We start from the raw sequence: 24450 nt of genomic DNA, 5'->3' as shown, positions 1-24450 counted from the left end.
AAAATATCGTTCTACTTGTGTATTGTCTTTTCAGGAAATATTACGGCTCTGTGAAAGGGTGTAGTTCATAGCCTTTATCTTGTTAACAAAAGGAATTATTTGACGAGTGGGAGATGGCTGTTCGATTTGGAGGTATCCGTAGATTCCATAAAGGCCCTCATTCAGACTGATTACACTGAAGCGCAATTATCGTTTTAATTGGGTGGCGGACTTCTTGGACAAGCATGGTGCTTAAAACATTCAATGGCTAAATGAATCTTTCTGGCTAATAGATGTTCATGAAATTTTGAAAATTCTCCCATCACCAAGACAACGCCAGGATTCTTCGCTTGGCAACTGGGAAAGAGCGGAATTTCTTCTGTCAAGAACGCCTATCGGTTTGCTACTTTTGATCATGATGTATATTTCTCTAAAGGAGCATCTAATTCTGTCCTTGAGGTGATAGATTTGTATGGAATCTTGTTTTGCAAAGTATGAGTTTGACAAAAAATGAAGACAACGACATGGAAGGCTGTCATGGGCACACTTAGCTATTCTCGTGTGTAAACTTCGTCGCCATCTAGCTACCAAGAACACTTGTGTTCTTTGAAGTATGGAGGATGAATGCAGTTTGCATGCACTGATGACGTGTGCCCATACACGGTTGATTTGGGATCATATGCAAACCATATGGCCGCTCCCCGTGAATGAGCAACTTGTGGATAATGGAAAAGAATGACTCTTCAGTGTTTTACTAATTTGTTTGGAGCCTATTTGATATATGGTAATTATGCTCATATGTTGGATTTAACCGTTACAAAAATTACTTGATCCATAATAATGAAATCCCACGTGTCGATGAGACAGTGACTTTTCTAAACAATTGTTATAATTTATAAATCAATTGGCCATGCTCGAAAGTATACCACTAAGGAGGTATTAAAAGGTATAAGATGCCAGCTTATGATTCTTGGAGGTTGTCGATGTCAAAACCTTCTGGGCATATGTCGGCCATTCGGTGGCTTGCACCGCTTGTGAATGTGGTGGTCTTGTCGATGGACGGGTCATTCTCACAGGGTGCGACACCAGTCTGAATGATTCTCAGGAAGCACGACAGGCCAATTATCTTTTTGGCTTATCAATATATTTTCAACTATAATAATTCTTTGAAGGCAGAGCTGCATGCGATCATGCAGGGTATGACACTAGTTGCCCAGCATACCTCCTTAGCAGTCATTATTCAGTCGGATTCCTCTGAGGCATTTACAGCTTTATCTTCTAATGATTTTCTCACGCTTCGTGTGTGGACATCTTGTGAAGGAGAAGGCAAAAACAAAGGACAAGGAGTTTATTCCACATAACTACACCGTGGAACAAAATGGTGTGGCAGATTGCTTGGCCAAGTATAGTCGTGTTGAGTGTATCATGGCTGTGTGTTTATGAAGAACCCCCTTGTATAGTTGTATCGCGAAACTCTTGCATATCGACTGTAGCTCCGTAATATTGGAATTAACCCGGAAAAAAACGCAATGTTTTCTCCATTTTTGGGAAGGCCCTCATGGGAATGTTTTTTTTTCTTCTAATGGCCCCTAAAAAAACCTTGTATTCAAAACAGGCCCTCAAGGCACAAATACGTGGGTCCCCAAGCACCATTCCGCGAAAGCGCCACTCCCAGTCCCTCCCGACGGCGGCCGAGCTCGCGCCCGCCCGCCCGCAAAACCCTAGCCGCCGCCGGCGGAGCCCCCCGTTCATGCCGGGCTGCCTCGCCGGCCTGGCCCCTCCGCCGCCCGCCGCGCTCCACCTCCTGCTCCGCGGCCGCAGCCGCATGGCCTTCTCCGCGGCCGCGCCGTCCCGCGCCTTCCAGCTCCGCCTCAACCCGCTCACCGGCGACTCCGAGTGGCTCGTCGTCGACGAGGAAGGGGAGGAGGGGGCGGCGCCTCCCCAGACGCAGAGGCAGCTCCTCGCCGCCACCTCCTACCTCGACATGCTCAACGACGCCGCCCGCAACCGCGCCTACCGCCGCGCCATCGACGCCGCGGTCTCCGACCCTTCCGCCCGCGTCCTCGACATCGGGTGAGCGCCCATCGATGCATTTACACTCATTGGAGCATGTACTTTGGGTCACATTGGGACATTCAGACAAGTTTATCAAGGCCATTAACATTTGAAAAATAACCATTAGCATTTAATTGGTCCTCTTGTTAATTAAGGACATGTTGGTTTAGAAAACAAATCAGCTGTGTTGGCTACATGATCTATGATATCACAAAGAAAACAGAGTGGATGCTAATGCTTATGATGGCTCAGAGCCGGGACAGGGCTGCTCTCCATGATGTCTGCGCGAGCTTTGGGGGCTGTTGGAGGCGAAGGCAGGGGCAGCGTGTCGGCATGTGAATCCTACCTTCCCATGGGCAAGTTGACGCGCAGGGTACTGAGAGCCAACGGGATGGAGAATAAGGTGAAACTCTTCCATAAGCGGTCAGATGAGCTTGAAGTTGGAGTCGAGCTTGATTCACGAGCTGATGTACTGGTATGCTTTTGTTTTAGCTCAACTGGCTTTCTTGTTCTACTACATGAACCTGCTCCAGTATTATACATATTATGCTCAGTCAAATAACCTAGTATAGTACTCATACTTGTTGTCATATAATTCAACTGTATCACTACATTCTAAATCTGGATTGCCAGCATCATTCAGATTTGGCTATTTCAGTTGTCAGTTCACACTTAGCGACAACATAGTAGGCACTTTCCTTATTAGGAAGAAGTTATATTGATTTATTTATTTATTTGATGAATTAACATTTCTTGTGATATTCCTTAGCTATTATTCATGCAGTTAGGGATTTATGCGGAGTTGGCACTTCTTTTGCATTAGGCTTGTCCTGCTATTGCAGATAAAGTTCATTATAGTTGACAAAACATCTTATGTTTCTCAGGTGAGTGAAATTCTTGACTCTGAGCTGTTGGGTGAGGGTCTGATACCTACTCTGCAGCAAGCTCATGATTCGTTATTGGTGAAAAATCCAAAGACAGTCCCATATCGAGCAACTACATACGGGCAGGTCCGTTCCCTCCACTTGTTCAATACGACTTCATCTGGATAACATTTTCTATGGAAGCAATGTGTGATTGGTTTATACTGGATTTTTTTTATTTGGGCATCCTAGTTAGTCGAAAGTCCGTTCTTGTGGAAGATGCATGATTTGCACAGCAATGAAGCAAATGCTGCAGATGGTGTCTGGCTTACTCCTGATGGGATGGAAAATATTGTTTCTGTGAAGCTGCAACAACATGCAATGAAATGTGACCCATTAGAAGATGAGATACGATTGGTATGCTATGCACGATTATTTTGCATGTTCAGGAAATTTGTTGTCCTAGGTCCTAACTTATTTTGCTTTAGCTGTCAGAACCCTTCAAAGTTTTTGAATTTGACTTTTCGGAACGACCAGAGAGCCAGCGTGAAAACAAGATCACGATTAAAACAACTGGTGATGGCTGTGTTCATGCTATTATTTCATGGCAAGTACAGCATCTGGTAGTCTCTTTCATCACCTTATAGTTAAAAGTGCGCTGAATGAATATTTTGTCTTCAAATGTAGGTGGGTGCTTCAGTTAGATTCTGCTGGGTCAATCTTCTACTCCACAGCTCCCAAATGGGTGAGGCAATCAAGTATCAAGGATCTACCACAATGCGCTGATGGTTGGTTAAATAATCAAGACTTTTGTCATCTTAAGTAGTTCTTTTGCATTTTTCAGTGTCATTTTGCATTTCCCTAGATTGATAGGCTAATATTGTTGGCATGTTTTGGCCAACATTTATCTGCATTTCCCTGATGTATTGGTAATGTTGGACTTGGGCCATGTGGGTATCTACTATCTAGAATGATGTTATGTGGAACTGACTGCCATATGTTGAAGAAATAGCTTTCTTTAACACTGCACCTATATAGTACTTACACAGCAGTCAGTACAAAACCTAGGAAATTTCTATATCACCATATGTTTGGCCTACAATTTACTTGAAAAACATAAAATTCTAAATGTCAACATACCATTAAATTTTAAAGGGGATTGTGCATTTGATCCATGGAACTAAGTACCATATATAAGTTCACAATTGCACTGCAAAGGTTTAAATGGAATCAGTGCTTTTTTTTTTCTGGTATAGTGTATCGTGAATGTTCAGGATAGTGTCCCAATGCACATCCATGGTTGCTTACCTATGCCTTAATGTGTCTGCACGGTGTTATGCTAGCGATGTTAATAGCATTGCTGCAAGTATTGTTATTTGTTAGTGATGTGATATGTTGAAGTCATATAGCGGTGTTATGCCTTAATATGTTGAAGAAGTAACTGGTTTGGGCATATGATTGTTTTCAGAATATACGTTCTTCTTAAGTTCACTAGCATTTGACACCACTTGCTTGAACTAGCGTATTTGATATGTAGACCTTATAGAAGTCACCCTGTTTCGCATTCTAAAGTTACTTAAAATGATATCGTCCTTTTATCTTTATAGACACGAAGGATTGGTGTGATCACTGGAAGCACTGTGTTTGGTTTACACAAGGAATGGGTACTCCTGTTATGAAAGATCAAACTCTTTCTCTAAGGGCTAGTCATAATCTAACTAGCATCTCTTATCAGCTACTAAACCCCAATGATGAAGCATGCAATGGAAGCTTGAAAGCTGACAATCTAACATTGTTGCCAGAAAGGATAGCACTTTATGGTGATATATATTGGAGATCAGCTTTGATAACAGCAATTAAAAATGTTGTAAGTACACCAGTTCATTTGATTGTGATATTATGTTGTTGCATTGCACACTTGATTTCAACAAACTTCTGTTTTCCGCTGTTAGGAATGGATCAGGATGTTAATTTAAGACTTCGACGTTCTAAAAGAATTCCACAGATCTGCTGATGCAAAAAATATTCTAATGATCTGCCAACATTTGGAAATGAATTCAGGGTTTCAATAGTTTCTGCAGTTTGGCAGTTTGGCCATTTGAAAAACAGAAGAAAAAACTGTGCTTGCATAATCATATTCAAATTTTCAATTCATAATATTAGCTGGTCCCTCCGGGCATGGACTGTAGGGATTTTTACCCTTTCGACAATCTGGAAGCTATATTGTTGCCTTGTTAGTTCATGGAATCTAGTATCTTTCACTTGGAGCACAGGATCAGTTCCATGGTTTATGCTACCTACATTCTCTTTTTGATACAGATTACCTACATTATTCTAACATCGTCTATTCATATTCAATGTTTTTCTGCCCAGCTGAGTGACAGATCTCCGCAAACCTGTTTCGTGGCTGATGACAGTATATTCTTGGCTCTCTTAGTTTCTTCTCTCTCACCATCTTCAAAAGTCATTGCCATGTTTCCTGGTCTACGGGACACGGGTGCAACATATCTCCAAGCTGTTGCAAAGGCAAACAATTTCTCCATGGATCAAATTCAAGTGATTGGTAAAAGAGCGGCATCTATTTCAACGGATGACTTGGAACATAAAAAGGTTTGCTGCTAGTCTATACTCTGGCTTCAAAAGTAGTTCAAGGATTCGTACTGTTTTTTTTATTATGAATTTCTCATGATCTTCTATCATTTTATCTCCACAGATTAACTTATTAGTGGGCGAACCATTTTATTGTGGCAGTGAAGGAATGCTTCCATGGCAAAACCTGCGGTTCTGGTTTGTTACTTCAAAATTCTAGTACTCATTATCTAACAGATTAAGCTTCACACCATTACTAACAAATCAGTCAGTTGATGTTGCACATTCAAGTTCAAACACCGTTCCATGTTGTGCTACTTGTTGTATTTCTGTTAGTATATTTTCTTTTGATTCTTTGTCTCCTTGTTCCTCATCGATTCTTCCGGCCTGGCAGAAACTGATGTAGTTCTGATTGATAGTTAAAATTCACTTTTATACTACTCCCTCTGTTCACTTTTATAAGGCCTTGAAGGCATTTCAGACAATGTGCAAAATAGCCTATTTTGAGTTGTCTGAAACGACTTACAAAAATGAACGGAGGGAGTATAATTTCGTTATTCTCAAGCCCATATTTTAATGAAAATGTGGCACCCTATTAAATGTTTCCTTTTATCTAGTACTTTTATTTTGAGAGTTCCTTCTAGTACTAGTATGGTGCAATTGTGGCAACATAGTATTGTAAAAGAAAATAATGCACCCTCAATTTGAACAGAGAAGCACATGTTTGCTCGTATACGTTCATGCATCTGTTCACATATGCCTTAACTAACAAGCGAAGAAACGAACTTCTATATCCTCTTCACTAGGGAAATAGGCTTTATTTTTTAACTGTTGCCACCATTTTAGGTTTGTTGATCCAAGTTTAGGCTGGAAGGGTCATATTGTTGTTTTGAGTACCTTGTAGGATAAACACACCTATTCATCTAATTTTCATTGAATTCACCAAGTATTAATCATATTTTTTAGAACATGGAACCCACATTTTAAATGAGAAGGCCTTTGATGTCTATTGTTCTGTGTTGTAATGCCGATTGAAGATGCCAATATCTGCTCCTGTTATTTTTACTTTAGGAATGCAAGAACTCTGTTTCATTCAATGTTATCCGAGGATGCACTCATAATGCCTTGCAAAGGAGTATTAAAGTTATGCGCCATGTCTCTTCCGGTTAGTCTTCCCACAAATCACTCTTTATTTTCTTTTGGGCAAAAGAACAGAGTTATTTTTTTCCTCAAATAACTGGGGTGCTGCAGGACTTGTGGAGGAGCCGTCGCAGCCTTAAAGATGTCGAGGGTTTTGACCACTTGGTTGTTAACGAGACTTTAGGAGCCTGCGGTGATCTTCCTGGAGAGCAGCAAGGTCCTTGTCTTCCCTATTATGTATGGCAATGCGGTTATACGAAGGTACAACAAATACAGTCTCGAGGTTGAACACATTGAAAATGTATCATATCATTTCTTTTAGAAGTGACTAACGATGCTTTCAAAATTGAGCAGAAATTAAGCAAAGTGTACTCTCTCATGGACTTCAACTTTTCTGAGCCTATTCACTCCTGCTTTGGGAAAACAAAGGTATTTGCTGTTATCTTTCTGGTGGCATGAACGTAATAAGAGTTTTTCTTTGTGGTAGTTACTTCAACTTCACAGAGATCCTCGAGTTTTATTAGGTCCACGCTGTCACTGGTTCTAACTGAATTTTAAGATGCGAATGCATGACATCTCGCTAACTTAGATCATACTAGCGCAAAGTTGTTTGCAAGGTGTCTGCTGGGAGCGATTTTGTTCTGCCTTGACCTTTTTTGGTTTACATAAATGCAATGCATAGGAAACCCGGGTATCATTCATTCTTGGGCCTCTCATGCACACTAAGATACACAATGTAAAAGCGCCCCTCTGGTGGCTACAGTATGCATGCAATTTCCTAACTGAATTTTGTGCCCTGATATGCACATAGTTTTCTGGCTGATGTATTACATATGTGGTCTCGTAGATCGAGTTTGCCGATGCTGGCACGTGCCACGGCTTTGCGGTTTGGATCGACTGGGTGCTCGACGAGAAGAACTCCATCGTGATAAGCACGGGACCAGGTAAATAAAACATCTTACCTTCATCTCATACCTTGTTTGTAACTGTATCTGGGACATATAAGATGTAAGTGTAACGAGACTGATGGTTGTCTACTGCATTTCCCTGATGGTGTTGTTGGTATTGTTGACCCCTCTCAGATAGCAGATACTGGAAGCAAGGCGTGCAGCTCCTGAGCAAGCCTGTGGAAGTGAACCCAGCCGACGACTCGGCTGCGCTTGTGGAGGCCTCCTTCGATCCTGCCTCTGGCAACATCGTGTTTACTTCCTCCTTCTCTTGATGTAAGCTGTAACATTGGACCTGTCGCGCGCACGCCGCGAAGACAAGATATTGCCGCTGCCGACACCCTTTGTCACCCTTTGTCGATAGTTCTTCCTATTTATTTTGCAGGGAGGCTCTGCCAGTAGTTTTAGGGTCTGACTGTGTTATACAGTGCTGAGGCCCATTTATTCGTGCGCATGATCGAATATTTGCTCAATTTTTTGTAAGGAACGCTGCTATGGCATCCCATTAAAACCATGAAAACCGCCAGCACACAGATTCAGTACAAGCTGATGCAGATGGCCAATTCATAACATGGTTGGCATCCAGATTTTTTTTTACATTGTCATATGCGACACGCACCATGCAAAGGTTTAATTTCTTTAAGCAGGGCTCGTGATGGTGGAAGATGTTGGAGATGGCCGCACCAATCGAGCATGTTCTTCAGGAGGACGAGGTTCAACCTGCTAACATTTGAGGAGTTCAACTTTCTTGCACTTGGTCCTTGCTCTAAACTTAAATGCCCAAAGAAATTGTTTGCTAATCCACAAATAAATTTTTTTTGCATAAATAAAACCAATTTCAAATATATTTCCACATTATTGCCAAAAAAAGGCGAAGAGAAAAGGAAACAAAATGCCTTCCTTCTGACCATTTCGTCGAACACCTTGCGCCAGTCCTCGGTTGGAGGGAGGGAGCTCGCCGTGGTGGTCAGAGGGGAGGTGTCATGGTCTGATTGCAGGCCTCACGCCAAAGCTCGAGACCGCAGCTCGGCTCGAGAAGCTCCGGCTGGGACATCAGGGGAAATACCACTCTACTGACTGAAGATAGCCATTTCCTTGCTTGACAGAAGAAACTAATATGGAAATCGCTAGCAGCACTCATACAGAAACTATTCTCTCCGCTGCCGCCTTTTGTGGCGTGTAGACGAAGGCATTCAGTAGGCGCTGCTGTTTACGTTCTCCTTGTGATGCCTTGGCACCATGAATCTGCATAATTTGAAGGTTTTTGCACATTAATAGAATCCAACAGACTCGTGCCTTCAAGCAATTAATCATGTTCGTCTACAAATGCATCAACATATACCTGGGCAGAATTGAGCCCATGCGAAAAACATGGAAATCACTGCGACAAAGAGGAACAGCCAATGTTTGAAGTGAGTGGGTAACAACAAGGTCTTCAACGCAGTCAGCTTGCTCGCCCACTGCATCCAGAAAGGACTGTTAAATGACGTAGGAATCGAGAGAAAAAATGAATTATTATTATTTTTACATTAATTGGTTATTGTTATTACTTTAAAATTCCTACCGGTGCAAGCGCACGTGTCGATAGCTAGAGGTTATGGCAGGGAACATATAAATAAAAGTAGGATGACAAAAGACATGAGGCCAGTCTTGGTGAAAAAGAGATGATCCACGGGAGCAGAGAGTATGTACCTGGCTGATGCGTGAACTTTTAGCAACACCAATGTTGCTTAGTTCACTAACAATCTGGGCTATTGTAGGCCTTCGCGTTCGGTCATCCTCCACACATTTCAACGCTATTTCGACGCATGTCCTCACTTCTTCAGATGCATGGGGCGACATTGTTGTCTGCACCTTTGTTCGCCAGTTTTCACGTACCTAGATAATTGAAACATAATAACACCAAAAGTGGGGAACAGGGGTAAGGCACAATAAAAAAATTGTGAAAAAATGTTTTCCATAATATGAAATCCTTTTTCTTACAGTTGTAATAAATTCTTTCCGAGGGGTGTATGGACAACTGAAGTAGCCCTCCTTTCCTGCCATTATTTGTATGATTATGACCCCGAGACTGAATACGTCGAACTTTGGACTGATTTTCTGTCTGTTGATGTATTCTGGTGGCATGTATCCACTGCATTTGATCAAATACAATTATTTTTCTGAAAGTTCAAGAAAAGATGCTATGATTATTTCCGAGGAAAGTTGTGATAGAGCTCAAGCTCCATGGCACCCGTTATCTAGCCACCCACTTTATGCATTGTGATCCATGTAAGCACTTTCGTGTCTTTCGTTTATCCCAAATAAAACACCCTCGCGTCCCTCGCGTCCCTCTCTGAGGCGACTCGGGGGAACCCTAGCTCCCTCCGACGCCGGCCCTCAAACACCCTCCCTCCCCCCTCGCCGCCGCCAAGGGACACAGCCGAGCAAAGCCCACGCAGTGCCGGCGGCGGCGGGGCCTCTCCCTGGCGCCTCTCTCTCTCTCTCTCTCTCTCTCTCTCTCTCTCTCTCTCTCCCCTGGCGGCAGGGCGAGTTCTTCCAGCGGCGGCTTGGCGGCGTGGCGCGGCGGAGCTCCGGCGATGACTCGGTCCTACGGCGGGGTGGAGGGGAGGGCACCGTCCGGTGGTGCTGCCTCCGCAGCGGCTGTGGCTTGGGGCCCTTGACCCCGATCCGATCTGGATCTGGTGGTGCTTGGGTCTGGGCCATGGCGGCTGGCGAGGCGTGCTGTTCGTCGGGGCTTGTCGACCTCTAGGCACCATGGAGGTGCCGGCGGTGACGCTGGTGGACGTGGTGGTCATCTTCTTCTAGAGATGGCCGGCCAGAGGCTTGGTGATCGGATCTCGAGATCCATCATCTTGTCCCAGCTGCGAGTAGGGCAGACATGGTTGCCGGTGAAAACCGAACCGACAGCAGGTGATGGCGGCGTTCTCGCCGTTACCTTGATGGAGGCATTGTCGTGTAACTACTGTCGACCCACTCGTGCTGCTCCGGGGGAAACCCTAGGATCTGGTGTTCCAGATCGGACGATGGCGGCATGCGGTGTCGTTTCTCTCTTGGGAGCATCGTTTGCGGAGCAGCGCAGGAAGTCCGAGGCAGGAGGTGGAGCGGCTTCGTCTTGCATGGAGCTTCGGTGGAGATGTCAAGTCATGCCTGACCGACAGGTGCTACGCTTTGTCATGCCTGGTTGGCAGGTGCTACGCACGACAGATCTTCCAAGGACTTCAAGCTATGTCGGCTGGTGGTACTTCGCAGCATGGCGCTGAGGTGTATCAGTGGTGACCGCGACGTGCTCAGCTGTTTGCGCGCAGGGAGGAGGTGCCGTTGGGCGCCGTGGTGGCGTCGACGGTAGCTAGACCGAGCAAGGTTGATGCATCAATACAGTTCTGATGATGGAGCGGTGGCAGTTGGCGGCGGCGGCCTCTGAGAGCACGCCGGACCAGTTTGTGCCCCAGACCCGGCAAGTGGCTAGGTTGGGGTCTCAGGTCTTAGATGTTAGGCTTGGCTGCGATGTCTGTTTGGTATTAGGCCCAGGCTATCTGCGCCCCTTCATCAACTGGATAGGTGTAGCGACAGTTTGTTGCTTAGACGGCGGCTTTAGTCTTACTGTTGTATGACTTTGTAAGGTCTTGTGAGAATAATTAATAAAGTGGCCGTATGCATCACCCAGATGCAGAGGCCGGGGTCATCCTCCTTTTAAAAAAAAAATAGGTTCAAAGTTTGCAGGACAACAGAGAAAAAACTTCCGTAAATTTACATGCATCACAAATATTTAAAATAACCTTTTAACTCAAAAACAAAATCTAATCTTGTATATTTATGTCGGACCAAAAAAATTGAAATTTTTGTTCAGACATTGAAGTTCTAAAGTTTGGTTGACCTACAAAGTTTGAAGTACAGATGTTGTTTCATTTGAGAACAAAAAAGTGAAACTTTGATGTAGTAAGTTAGTTGGCTAGCACAGATCTCAAAGCAATGTTGGAGGGGTAAGGATAAGGGATGCCATGGAGCCCGAGCTTCAAAAAAAATACTCTCTTTCATTTCTGGGTTATTAACTTACCATGTTCCTTTAATATCTTGGGACTGTGTCATATAGGTTTGTGTTGAATCAAAAAGTCTTGACAAACCGAAATCACCAATTTTTGCCGCCATATCCTTATCCAACAAAATATTTGCCGGTTGTCCAGATGGTAAATGGGAGTATCAGCATTATGAAGGTAATGTAAACCCTCACATACTCCTTTTATTATTTTGTAACATTTGTTCCAATCGAGTCTGCATGATTCAGCTGTAGAAGTGAAAAAAAAAGTTAGTATTACCATGTAAATAACAAGTATAATAGTCTTATCAAGTGTGTATCACCTAAGTTTCCCCTCTAGATGCTGCAAAAAATAGTTCCGTCGTATTCTCAACCCTTTATATTGTAGGAAATTCAAATATACTTTAGTGCAAGTAGAGCAGGATCATACCAGAAAGTTGATTGTCAAGGCTTCCACCCTGCACGTATTCCAAACAAATTGCTCTTTCTACGATACTAGCAGAAACATGTTTTCCCTTGTACTCAACAAATATCTGTGATGTATGGTGGCAGTAGCCAACTAACCGTACGATATTGTTGTGTTGGACCCTCATTAGATTATTAAGCTCATTCTTAAACTGTTCATCATCAATCCACAACATTTGACGAAGTTTCTTAACAGCAACCTCTTCTCCATTGTCCAGCACTCCCTGTTAAAAATCTCAGTTTTTATGGAACGTTCAATCTTGTAGTTAACGGCAGGGTTCATTTGTAAGTTAGAGGATGAAGTAATAACTATACCTTGTAAATAACTCCATATCCACCACGGCCAACCATGTTTTGCTCAGAAAAACCATTTGTAATATTTTCTAAGAACTCGAATGAAAACTCCCTTGTTCTATATAACTGACCTATAGATGAGCACTCAACAATATCAATCTTATTCAGTTTCTGTATGATCTCGCTTATGGTAGGCCTCTTCTCTCGACCTAACTCAACGCATTTTAGAGCTATTTCAATGCATGTTTTAACTTCACGTGAAGTATGCTTTGATATTGTGCCCTGCATCCTGTTTAACCAGAATTCATGTACCTGTAGAATTGAAAAATAATTTCTTGGCATGAGAACCTATATGTATGGCACAGCCTAATATTAATGAAATTTTGAAAATTGTTACACTTCATAATAGAGTTTTTTCTTACAAGCTCAATAAATACTTCAGGAGAAGTATCTACACATTTGTTGTAGCTCTTCTTTCCTGCCATTAGTTGCAGGATTATAAGGCCCAGACTGAATACATCAAACTTTGGTGTGATTTGCCGTTTACTGATGTATTCTGGTGGCAAGTATGCTCTGCATGATACAATTTTTTTTTAAATATTCACAGAAGTTCCATACAAGAATTTGATTACTTCGCATGGTTGTTAACATACCTTGTTCCTGTAACTTCTGATGTGTTGGTGATTTCTGTTGAATCAAAGAGCCTAGAGAAACCAAAACCTCCAATTTTGGGCATCATCTCCTTATCCAGCAAAATTTTCGTAGGTTTCAATTCCAGATGGTAAATAGGATACTCGAATCCTTTGTGAAGGTAATGTAAGCCCTCACACATTCCCTTAATTATTTTGTAACATGTGTGCCAAAGAAGAGCACATGGTTCATCTACAGAAGTTAAAAAAATATATTTATTAGCATGATGTAAAGTGTAGGGATCATTGCCTTACAAAATAATAGTGTAAGTAGAGCATAATCATACTAGAAATATGCTTGTCAAGGCTTCCTCCTTGCAGGTATTCGGAGCATAAAGATACTTCTTCCACTTTAGCAAAAACATATTTTCCGTTGTGCTGAACAAACACTTGTGTTTTATGATGGCAATAACCAACAAACTGCACAGTATTTTGATGTTGGACCCTCATAAGATTATTAAACTCATTTTTAAATTCCTCTTTGTCAAGCCCTGGCATGAGATAAAGCTTCTTCACAGCAATGCATACTCCATTGTCCTGTATTCCCTGTTAAAACATATGCATTAAGTCACGGTTGCTAGGTGGTCAGGAGATGTTGCAGGCTTTTCTATGTATGGGTCAGAACATATGGGGTGCCTGAGAACTTTCATCACAAAGGTTGGTTTGCAGAAATTGAATCTTTGGTAGGAGCTTTTCAAAGATGGTAATATGGCAGGTTTTAGAGGGAATGGTTTGATTAGGTCCTGCTGCTCTTTGTAGCGCAGTTATGGTTTAGGACAAATAATAGATATTGCCAAAGATGAGAAGGGCTGCTCTCTTTTCGTTTTATTAGACTCTAATAACATAAGTGGGCAAGATCTCTGGAGACACTTTGTGTTATCAGGTCCATATATATATCAAGATTGGGCAAGGAAAGCTAGCATTTCCAATGAAATTCACCGTTCTCAAGATTAATCTATGTTCATTCTCTTAGAAAAATCCTTGGAAAAAAAGACTTTGTGCTCCTGAGAGAAATAATACTACTCCCTCCATTCCACAATGTAGTGCCAATAGATTTTTGTGGAAGTCAAACTTTGCCAACTTTGACCAAGCGTATAAGGAAAACAATCTACATCTACAATATTAAACATGCACATTCTGAAAATATAACTCATGATGTATCCAATGATGTGCATTTGGTATTTCTAGATGTACCTACGTTTCTCTATAAATATGATCAAAGTTTGTAATGTTTGACTTTTGCAAAAATCTATAGGCACTACATTATGGAACGGAGGGAGTAGTACCTTGTAGACCACTCCTTGCCGACCGCAACCAATGATACGCTCCTTGCAGAAATTTTTTGTGATACGGTTCAAGAACCTGGCTGTAAACTCGTACGGGTGAGTCGCACCGCTTTCATCCTCATGGCCGCCGTCATCTTCCTTATCGAACTGCTTGACGTAGACGATTTCAGCGTGCCCGAACATCTTTCGCAGCTTTTGCACCGCGTTGACCGGGTCAAAGCCGTTCCCAATGACTGTGATCTTCCCATCCCTCAAGTCCGCACTCACCGACTCGAGACCTGATGCGTTAGAGTCGGATTCAGGAACAAAAGTGGCAAGGACAGAAAACCTGAAGAAGAGAAGTATAATAGCAGTACCAGGGAGTTTGGAGATTATTTTGAGCGCCTTCTTTTCCTGTTTGCTGTCGCGCAAGTCCACCTTCAGCACCAACTTTTGCTGTAATCCTCAGGACAACAAAACGAGATGAGCAACCGATGGAGGTCTGCAAATCAGTATCTTCTAGCTAGAGGGCAACGGCTACTACAGATCAGCAAGAGTTTTTCAGCTATAATCTCACCCTCATGGCTGGCGGGGCGGCAGCCAAACCAGAACCAGCCGGGGATTATAGCTATAATCACGGATGCAGTGGGCACATCAATCTCGTCTCCGTCAGTATCCTCCTCAGGGGAGAAACAGCACTGCTATACACACGACGCTAATAGCCAATTTGTGGACGACGCTGGAGATCCCCGGGTACCGAGCTCGAATTCGCCCTATAGTGAGTCGTATTACAATTCACTGGCCGTCGTTTTACAACGTCGTGACTGGGAAAACCCTGGCGTTACCCAACTTAATCTACATCTCGATTCCGCCCAATGATGCTCGAGTAAAAATGTTGATTGGCAGTAAGTAGATGTTATTTTATCATTGTGCAGTACTAAATGTTATTTTATTGAGCCTTTCCTCTGGTCGGTAGGTAAAGTTTTTGAATTCAAATGCTTGGGACCGGTGCAAATAGAATAATCATGGCAGTGAATATATGTTATTTTATCCCTGTGCAGAACTAAATGTTATTTATTTAAACTTTTCTGGTCGGTAGGTGAAAGTTTCTGAATTCAAACGTTGGGACCAGTGCAAATAGAATAATCGCGGTGCATGTGCAAGGATTTGAACGCAACTTTTTTTGTTAAGGAGAGGTAATAACACGCGTGGTGCTTGAACTTGCCATGGATATTCATTTTAGTGTCTGAACTTGAAAAATATATCAGACCAGTTCTAAAACTTGGTGGGAACATGCAAATACGATGCCAATGCCATTCGTACATGTAAAGTGTGCTAACATGGCATCGTATTTGGCTGACACGGCATAGGATCCACTTGTAGTGACGAAACAGGATTTTAGTTCACCCGCAAAAAAGAAAAACAGGATTAGTTCACTTGCAAAAAAAAGGAAAACATGATTTTTTTTGTTGTTGAGAAAAACAAGATTTTAGTTGAATACTATGTGTCTATGACTAGTGGGCCACGTCTGTAAGTACAAAAGAAAACTGAAATAAAAATGGTTCCCGACAGGGTTTGAAAGAGTGATGTATGTTGGTTGGCGAGCCAGCCACTAAGCTCAAATGTAGTAAACTTTGGCCCCACAGCTTTAATGATTGTGCGGATGGCTGCAGTCAATGCAGCCCATTTAGCACATAATCACTCCGTAAAGAAATATAAAAGCACTTATATCACTACTTTAGTGATTTAAATGCTTTTATATTTCTTTACAGAGGAAGTATTATTTTCAAAATAAGATATAAAAAAATCTATAAATTATAATCACACGAATATACATGCTGCCACTCTGCATTGTGCACACGTTAACATCTGTAGATAATAATAATAAAGTTAGATTCAAATATTCATGTGATATTAGTAGTTATCTCGTGGTATACAAAAACTCATGTGCATGTATTATTTTATAAAGGTCTATAAACCAGGCCCCATGCCATGTCATGTATTATAACTACTAGCACATATGCCCGTGGGTTGCAACGGGAGAAAAATTAACATATCCACCAAAACTTCTACTGTTGAAACTAAATTATATGCAGTTGTACCCATGACATAGGTGTCGCTAGGCGTAACCTGTGATTGACCCCGAAGAAGAAGGTTGTTGCAATAGTGGCATCCGAATTCACAACAATGGTGGTCGAGCTTTGCAGCATGCGGTCCTCCTTACATCAACAACGGTGGTCCAGCTTTGGAGCATTGTGTACTTCTTGTAGCAGCATTAACTGGGCTTGCAATGTCGTGTGTCTTGTTTGCTGGAGCGACGTTGATCGAAACTGCATGTAGATCAACCAGATATTTTTTGGCAAATATGCAGCAAATTCCCATTTAACGTAGCAAAATCGCTGAGAAATAAAAACATTGACAGTATGAAAAAGCAGCACCGAAAAGATAGTCAGTAAAATGCGCTAGCGGAGTCACACAACGGCTTGATTCTCTTTCACGAGGTTACACACAAGCCAACCAAGCTGCCGTTTAATTAGAGTGAGTCAGCACAGTGCATGTCCTTCCGCTTTTGTTGGATTAATTAGAGTCAATCTGCAAGCAGTGCATGTCCTTCCTTTATTTTAATGGGGGGCTCAATTCCTATTGGCAGGTGCAGCCATTGGGTAACTAAAATTATGCCATATCGGCTGTGTTAATCATTGGGCAGATTTATTGGTTTGTAAAATGATTTATCAGGCTTCTGATATAAATTGGTCTGGTTCCTCCGAGCTCAAAAGTATGGCAAAATTCCTCCACTTCTGCCGGTAGTCGTGATCATCACCAACATCACCAGACAAACAACTCCCAAAGTTCGCCTTTACCGATCAATGGCCGTAAGGAGGGAGGAGCCGCATGAAAAGCGAGCCAAAGAAATTGATGTAGATCTCGCAAGGGGAATACGTCGACATGGTCGGCCTGCACACGGTGCGGCTGCTCAAGTGATGCCAGCCGGAGGCTGTTTCAAACCCGTCCAGGCTTTGCGCTCAACCATGCCAGCACCGTGTAGATTAATACAGATGTGGTGTCGTTATTGGATTAAAGACATGTGATATTTTTCTTTTCCCGTTGCAACGCACGGGCATGTTTACTATATTTTCAACCAAAATAGTTTGAATAATGCTGCCTTGCTTTGTTTTTTTTTGTTACTTGTAAAGTTGTTTGAGTGGATTTTTCCCCGTGTTTTTAAGAAATATTCATATTTGGTACCTACTGGCTCTTATGTTTTAAACTCCTGGATATTGTGAGAATATTATGGATAATAAATTATGAATATTACAATCAAATATTACTTTTGCATATCGTGGGAATATTGTGGATAATAGGATTTTCAATATTACTTTAGTCTTAAAGCATTGCAGTTACGGACCACACATAAGGGAGGGGAGGATGGGAGGGAGGATAAGTGACGACATTTTCGATGCTATGTTAAAATAGAGAACGTGGACCTGAGTGAATGGTCTTGAATCATTCTTAGAGATGTGGTATTTTCTTTCTCCCGTTGCAACGCATGGGCATATTTCCCAATGGGGTAGACTTTTTTGTGTTTATTGACCGCCAACGTCTCATAACAACATTCGAAAGGTACCACCGAAATATGTCCATCAATTGCTATGGAAGAAACAAAAAACACTTCACTCTCCTATCCCAGTAAGCATGTAATGATTTAAGCCTAAACTTGGCATAAAACATAAGCAAAAACCTAAATGTATGCTTTTGTGATGTTTTCTGTCACAAGCATCAACTTTAGGGGTAAAAACGGAATTTACTCTTTCATTTATGATACACTTCAATTATTCCCGCCATGAATAAGAATTATGTACTTTCAGTATAACCATCTTTGCAAAAATGCTACACCTCTGCATAACTATTCAACAATTAATATTATAGAAGAGCTCACATTGATTGATCAATGTGATCTTGCATGTGTAGTTGTTGAGTTCCTCCTTCGCATACCTAGCTTGATATGCAAATTAGTCTAAGTGAATGTCGGTTTTCTTCTGCACCGAAAGTAGTATGAAAATAAAAGATTTTGACCTTGGAGATGAACAGAAAAGGGAACATGAATGCTACTCCCTCCGTTCCATAATATAAGAACGTTTTTGACATTAGTATAGTGTAAAAAACGTTCTTATATTATGGAAGTGTAAAAAACGTTTTTATATTATGGGACGGAGGGAGTATTAGGGTATGCATTGCGTTGAGGATCCCAATTCTTGCAAAATATCTCTCTAGCACTCTTCGAGTTATGGAAAAACACATATGAAGTCAGATAGAAATAAATCAACAGCTGAAAAATTCAAAATAGTAGGAATACGAAATTCAAAAATTCGATTCTGAGCCCGTGCTCAGATGATCTCGATATCTTTCCCGTCCACTCGCATGAGGATCCGCGCCGTTCGGTGTATTCAACGAAGTATTCGGCCTGTATCCATCCAGAAAACGCGGTAAAACTGGCGCATTTAATGCGATGGCAGTCGTTAACGTCGTCCCCGGACCAGAAAAATCTGCGCGGACCAGCTATTTTTCTGTGCCAGGCTGACCCGTCAGGTGCACGGACGTCTTAACGGCCACCCGGCACGGCCCGTCCTTATCGGTTCATCCCCACACAGCACGGACCAGCCATTCTGGAAATATATGCGTTTTCAATGAGGTAACAACCTCATAAGCGGGCATCTAGGTTGAGCGCCTAGTCCAACGTAACGGCCTGATTTATCGGCTAAATATCTTTCAAAAGCCCAAAGGAGACCCCAAACATAATTTTGTGTAGGTCTTTCTTAACAGAAAAGCAAGTAAAACAAACTTTGCTAAAAATAATCCTAAATCTCGTTTTCTAAAAACAGATCGATTACCATCATTATGCAAACAACCACTTAGTTCGACTCAGACCAGTGGTATGGTATCTTATCCAGTTCTCTTAAAACATTTTTGCTCCATCCGTTCGTAAGCATGATTGGCATGGTTTTCTCCTTTCCCTCTTCCATGATAGCTCTTAAATGGGCCATGCACATTTGACGTCTTCTCAAGTATAGGGCTCCTCTGATTTAGATGTTTTTCATAAGAATTTCAGAGGATTAGAATCTTCAGGGATTTTTCCTACGTTGGTTGTTTGCTAACTTCTATAGAATTTTTGGTTGAATTATAGATGGGCTTTTGACTAACAGTCTACATCTTAGTCGACTGATACTTGGTTAAGTCGCCACACCCACTTGTGTGGTCAAATGACATATTTGGCATAGAAACATGCTGGCTGGAAAACTATAAGCAAACCAAGACGGTTGACAATGAAAACGTAAAGCACACTCACATTTTTGTGCTGTTATCTTCCAGGATGATAAGATTACTAGCAAGACATATATAAATATATATAATCTAGACTGGGGTATAGGCATCCAAATTGATTGTCCGTGGTCCATATAGACCAAATAGAAATTGAGATAAAAGAGTAAAATAATTGCAAACACAAATAAAAATACACTGATATCTGACAGGACAAAAATGTGGCCTAATTAATGTGACAATACAAGCATAACAACTTCATCGGCTAGAATGCAAGTCATAAAGCATTTCTACACACCCCAATTGCTCGAACGGGAAGCACCATGTGGCAGCACTGATCTCTTCTTTCATCCTCAGCTCATCCAAATCAGTAAAGTTACTATGATTTAATAAAGTTGGAAACGAAAAGGAAACACTGTACTGGAGGAAGAAAATTTAGACAATTTGGTAATTTGGTAACGGATTAGCGATATGTAAACAACAAGGGTGAATTGCCAATATTAAACTGGGAAGAAGTATGGGATTCTTCATGACTTGTTGAGGTTCAAGAATATACCAAGCTAATAATGATTAGAGAGGGTGAATCTCGATCAAATTATCAAACATTAAGAAGCAGCAGATTACTCCTAGTTCAATCCACTCTCGTATTCAGATTAACACTAAATGAAAAGTGAATTCCTAATTAAGATATAACAACAGCTGAGAAAGACAAAAAAAACCATCAAACAGTTCGTCGTCTTTGGTTGTACCTGGGAGTGCGGTGATACAAGAAATAAGAAAATAAGTGACAAGAAATCGAGAATCTGCTGAATCAAGTGCCAAGAAGGCTTCAGGTACATCCAGCAGCAAGGCATTGTTAAGAGGGTTGTGTCTTGTTTATACTTCTCTTGAGTGGAACTTGTTTGCACTTGTGTATTATTCAAATTGACACAAAAAGGGAGAGAAGATGGAGACCTTACCATAGAGAATGCGACAGTCGTCGTCGACTCGTCATCGCTGGCTGCACCTCCACCTTGCTCGTTGTAGTCACTATTCCTCAACGTTTCTTGTGCCACCACTCCCTCCGTCCCTTGGCTCTTCATAGTCTTGTAGTTTAGTAACTTCAGAACCACAATAAGGATGAACCATTAGCAATATTAAGAAGGTTCCTGTTATAGATTTACCAATGCCAAATACACAATAAGAAGGAAATAAAAGGAAAGACAAGGTTTGAGATGTGTGGGATACACAAGAAAATGCAAGTTACATGCCACAACCTATGTACAAAAATAATTTCTTAACCCTTCAATACAATTTTGCTCAATGATTTTCTCCTGAACTTTTAAATGTCTCCAGAAATTGGCAGGCACCTACTAGTGCAGTTTTGCTCAATGCAAGTGTCCCTTCAATGCAGTGCAGATCTTTCAGGATGATGCCAATTCTAACAGCTACCATCATTTGCTCATCCAAGAAGAAGCAACGACAAATACACTGAACCACACTTCTCGTTCAGCACACGCTGCACAATGACAAGCCGATAACCTGAATTCACAAACAAACACCCATCTAATTATGCACCCTCAAATTAGGGGAACAACAGTAATTTTGATGTGCCGGCTGAACTAAGCTTACATATGAATCACAAAAATAACTAAAATAAACTAGCAATTCCATTTTGTTTTCGTTCTACAATCATTAAGACAACTAACTAGCACACCGCGTAGCATGTAGAGCTGGAGGAAACCATCACAGCATTTGCAAAAAATAAGAACAGCTTAACAAAGCAAGTTACAGGGCTAACCTTTTTGCCCAAGCCGGAGCCTCGCGTTCAGCCTGTCCGTTGATTGATCAGATCGATTGCCTGCGGCTCCCCTGCGACTGCGCACCCAACATCTTTGCCCGCAACCTGAGCCGTCATTTGAGTCCACCTGAGCAGTAGGGGCTACATCAACTCGTGGGAACACCGCCAGAGGGACTGGATCTGGATCATCTAAACTGTCCGCGAACCCTTCACATAGCGAAATCCTGCAAGTTAGGTCAACAAGGGGCGCCGGAATCAGCGTCAGTCGTTGGCTGTGTCCATCCTTGAATTCCTAGATCTCCAATCAGGCAGGATTCAATTACCTGTCCACGGCATCAAGCAGGAACTCGAGCCTAGCATCTTCCATCCCTCACTGGCCGGAGCTAGCGAAGCTCGCCGTACCCCGCTGGATTTGGACAAGCCTTCCACGGCGGCGGCAGGCTTCGAGAACGGAGAAATTGGATCTTTTGCCCTACTTTACTTCTTCATAAGATCATTTGCTCCCCTGAGAGGCTACCGGGTGGGGACCGGGGCCACTGTCATTGAGACAATCACGGAGCAAATCATCCAACCCCTTATAAAGTGGGGCAAATCATCCAATCCCCCTTCGAGAACGACCTAGTCAAGAGGGTTTGGATCTGGGTTTGGGTTTGGTGCCGGCCTCTCTCCAGCCGGACCTGCACATGACGTCCGGTAGGCGCAGCGGACGGCCGTCGCGTACTGGCGAACTGTTCCACGGGTCGGAGAAAAAAAGTAAACATTCTGGTCCGCCGCCCAGGAAAATCGGCGCGGGGACGCACGTCCAGCCATACGTTTCGGGCCCACTCTTTGACACTGTTTCATGTCGTACCTGTGTTGTATTCTCTATTTCCGCTACTTTTGCGCACACATGCCAGTGTATGTTTCCCGAATCACGAGACCCGAGCCAACGCCAGCAATTTCAGGTGCAGCTAAGCTCGAGCACCGAATCGCTGCGTTCTACGAAATTCCTCTTTCATACATAAAAAGAAAACCCTCTTTCCTCCTCCTTGTAGAATTGTAACTTCCTGTGTAATCAATTAATTTAGCTATGGAAAAACTGATTTCACAAGGTGCATTTAGTCGTCCCGTTGGCTTACATGCGAGTGTATTCATCATTATGCTAATGCTCCTGTGTACGTGTGTTTTTACACAGGAAAGAGTCGACCGTACTTGCTTTGTATACGTGCGTCGTCACATAGTACTGATATTTTGCTTCCTTCCTTAATTTCACCAGCAGGATTCATCTTCTTATTCTCTTTCCAATCATGTGGAGGAACGGACCGGCTTATTCTCCTTTCCTTCCTTATATTCTCTTTCATTCCTTATTTATCTGAACATGACAAATTATTTCCTTCCTTTTTGATTCCTGAGAAGGCTCTTTGATATCCAGAAAATTCAAAGACGTATTTAAGTTGAGAGGATTGCGTGTAAGGGACCGAGGTGGGACTAATATATAGGTCAGGCTTCCTTTACAACGCATAGTTCGTGGTACCTTAGCTGGTATTGACAGTATTTGTTTGCCAGGTCGTGTGTTCAAATCACAAAACCAGCCATTATTTTTTGGTTCCTCCAGACTGCACTGGGCCATCCTTATCCAGCTGGGCCGTCAGGCTTCATTGGGCCGCATGGGCTAGAACAATTTGATCAGGCATTGGTCAGGAAGGATCGATCGTGCTTGGGAAACCGATTGTGGGTGCTTGAGGAAAAAGAGCCAATATCTGGGAACTTTACTTTAGTACCATCTCGTGTATATGTTTTAAATTCAAAGTGAAAGCGTAAACTTACAAGAAGAAGCGCATTGTGACGGTGAACCAACGGAGTCAATCCGTACTTTATTATTATTAGGGAAAGATTTGTGGTACAAAAATATTCGTGTGCACATAATATAAATATATAAATATATGCAATAAAATAACATACTAAAAATGTTCCTGTAATTTTACGAAATATTAACTTATTATTTATGAAATACTGTTTTAAATATAGTGAGTACAAACATTTTTGTACATGCACGACTAATATTCAATTTATAGAAATTATGGATAACAACATTTACTAAATATTTAGAAATATTCACTGGTGTATAATTTTGCTCATGGCTTATATTCTTGATTTTAATATAATGTAAATATAATCCGAAAGTTAATGTTGATATATACATTTTAAATTTTAAATTGAATAATATTAGTTATACAAATATTTTCATAAAAAATACTTATGAATTATAAAAATGTGTGCATAAATAATCAAATGTTTGAATAATGAAAACAATATTTACAACCTGTAATTTTAAAAATATTTTAAATATTTTATATAATACAAATATTTTAATAGTTCATATATATTATTTTAATTATATGAATGTTGTTACAATATGTGATATTCTAAGTATTACATGAACATTTTGTGAAATTTAGTTATTTTACTTATATGCATAATACTTATAACTATTAATACCATGAAAAAAAATTAAAATCTCTATTACTATGATTTATAATTTACATTCTTTTTGCGGTTTGCTTTGAAACATTAACATTAACATGTGCTTTGAAACATTAAGTAGCACAAGTTTTTGTTTTACAGTACATTAAGCCTGAGGGGCCGAACAAAGCACATGAAAGTTGGCTAGCAGCCTAGCATAATTAGCCCACTCTAGCTCGCAGGTTCAAGTGTCTCAAAAAAAAAGTTCGCAGGTTCGAACACTGTGAGGTAAGTACTATTTTGCATTTACCTCAAAGAAGTACTATTTTGCATTACAGTTTTCTTGTGTACTGACAGACGGGACCCACCTCTCATAGAGAGATAGGGTTAATTTGGTTTGTGTCCTGGTGGCTTCCAGCCCGGCCTGGTTCGCTTCCTCAAAAATTTGATACGAGCCTGACCTGAATAACCAGGCATGGTCATTAGCCTGCCTGGGTACAGGCTAACAACAGCCCGGTCTTTAATAGCGGTTTTTCTGCAGTTCTTTTGCTAGTCACTCATATTAGTACATCCGGTCAGGCACAAACCAA

The 24450-nt window shown here is 41.6% G+C and overlaps 3 protein-coding genes across 4 annotated transcripts; 1 reads left to right on the top strand and 2 right to left on the bottom strand.

Annotated features, from left to right (window-relative positions):
* The first annotated feature begins 1617 nt into the window (after positions 1 to 1617).
* Positions 1618 to 8056, top strand: LOC125523021 (protein arginine N-methyltransferase 7). Its single transcript, XM_048688057.1, has 14 exons — positions 1618 to 2052; positions 2287 to 2509; positions 2919 to 3044; positions 3150 to 3314; positions 3386 to 3504; positions 3585 to 3685; positions 4505 to 4764; positions 5271 to 5507; positions 5611 to 5684; positions 6558 to 6651; positions 6738 to 6887; positions 6981 to 7055; positions 7474 to 7570; positions 7709 to 8056. Exons 1-14 carry the CDS (start codon positions 1730 to 1732, stop codon positions 7846 to 7848), a joined length of 2184 nt encoding a protein of 727 aa, XP_048544014.1. The 5' UTR covers positions 1618 to 1729; the 3' UTR covers positions 7849 to 8056.
* Positions 8057 to 8186: 130 nt separating this feature from the next.
* Positions 8187 to 14905, bottom strand: LOC125518037 (dual specificity protein kinase zak2-like). Its single transcript, XM_048683001.1, is given in 14 exon segments — positions 8187 to 8818; positions 8916 to 9033; positions 9266 to 9451; positions 9557 to 9707; positions 11631 to 11751; positions 11754 to 11858; positions 12040 to 12298; positions 12390 to 12680; positions 12791 to 12941; positions 13022 to 13250; positions 13345 to 13603; positions 14344 to 14621; positions 14700 to 14778; positions 14900 to 14905. Coding segments are annotated over 14 exon segments (2268 nt in total). The 3' UTR covers positions 8187 to 8783.
* A 4805-nt stretch (positions 14906 to 19710) lies between these two features.
* LOC125521559 lies at positions 19711 to 22156 on the bottom strand. Of its 2 annotated transcripts, none has more exons than XM_048686622.1 (4): positions 22025 to 22156; positions 21742 to 21859; positions 21419 to 21642; positions 19711 to 20738 (listed from the first exon to the last, which is right to left on the bottom strand). In XM_048686622.1, exons 2-4 carry the CDS (start codon positions 21783 to 21785, stop codon positions 20668 to 20670), a joined length of 339 nt encoding a protein of 112 aa, XP_048542579.1. In that variant the 5' UTR covers positions 21786 to 21859; positions 22025 to 22156; the 3' UTR covers positions 19711 to 20667. The 2 variants fall into 2 exon arrangements, with proteins under 2 accessions (XP_048542579.1, XP_048542578.1); XM_048686621.1 differs by lacking the exon at positions 19711 to 20738 and adding an exon at positions 20797 to 21159.
* Between the last annotated feature and the right edge of the window lie 2294 nt (positions 22157 to 24450).

The sequence above is a fragment of the Triticum urartu genome, chromosome 7 (genome assembly GCF_003073215.2).
Source record: "Triticum urartu cultivar G1812 chromosome 7, Tu2.1, whole genome shotgun sequence".
In the NCBI taxonomy this organism is placed as follows: Eukaryota; Viridiplantae; Streptophyta; class Magnoliopsida; order Poales; family Poaceae; genus Triticum; species Triticum urartu.
The sequence above is the reverse complement of the archived record's forward strand: the minus strand, read 5'-3'. Positions and strand labels throughout refer to the sequence as shown.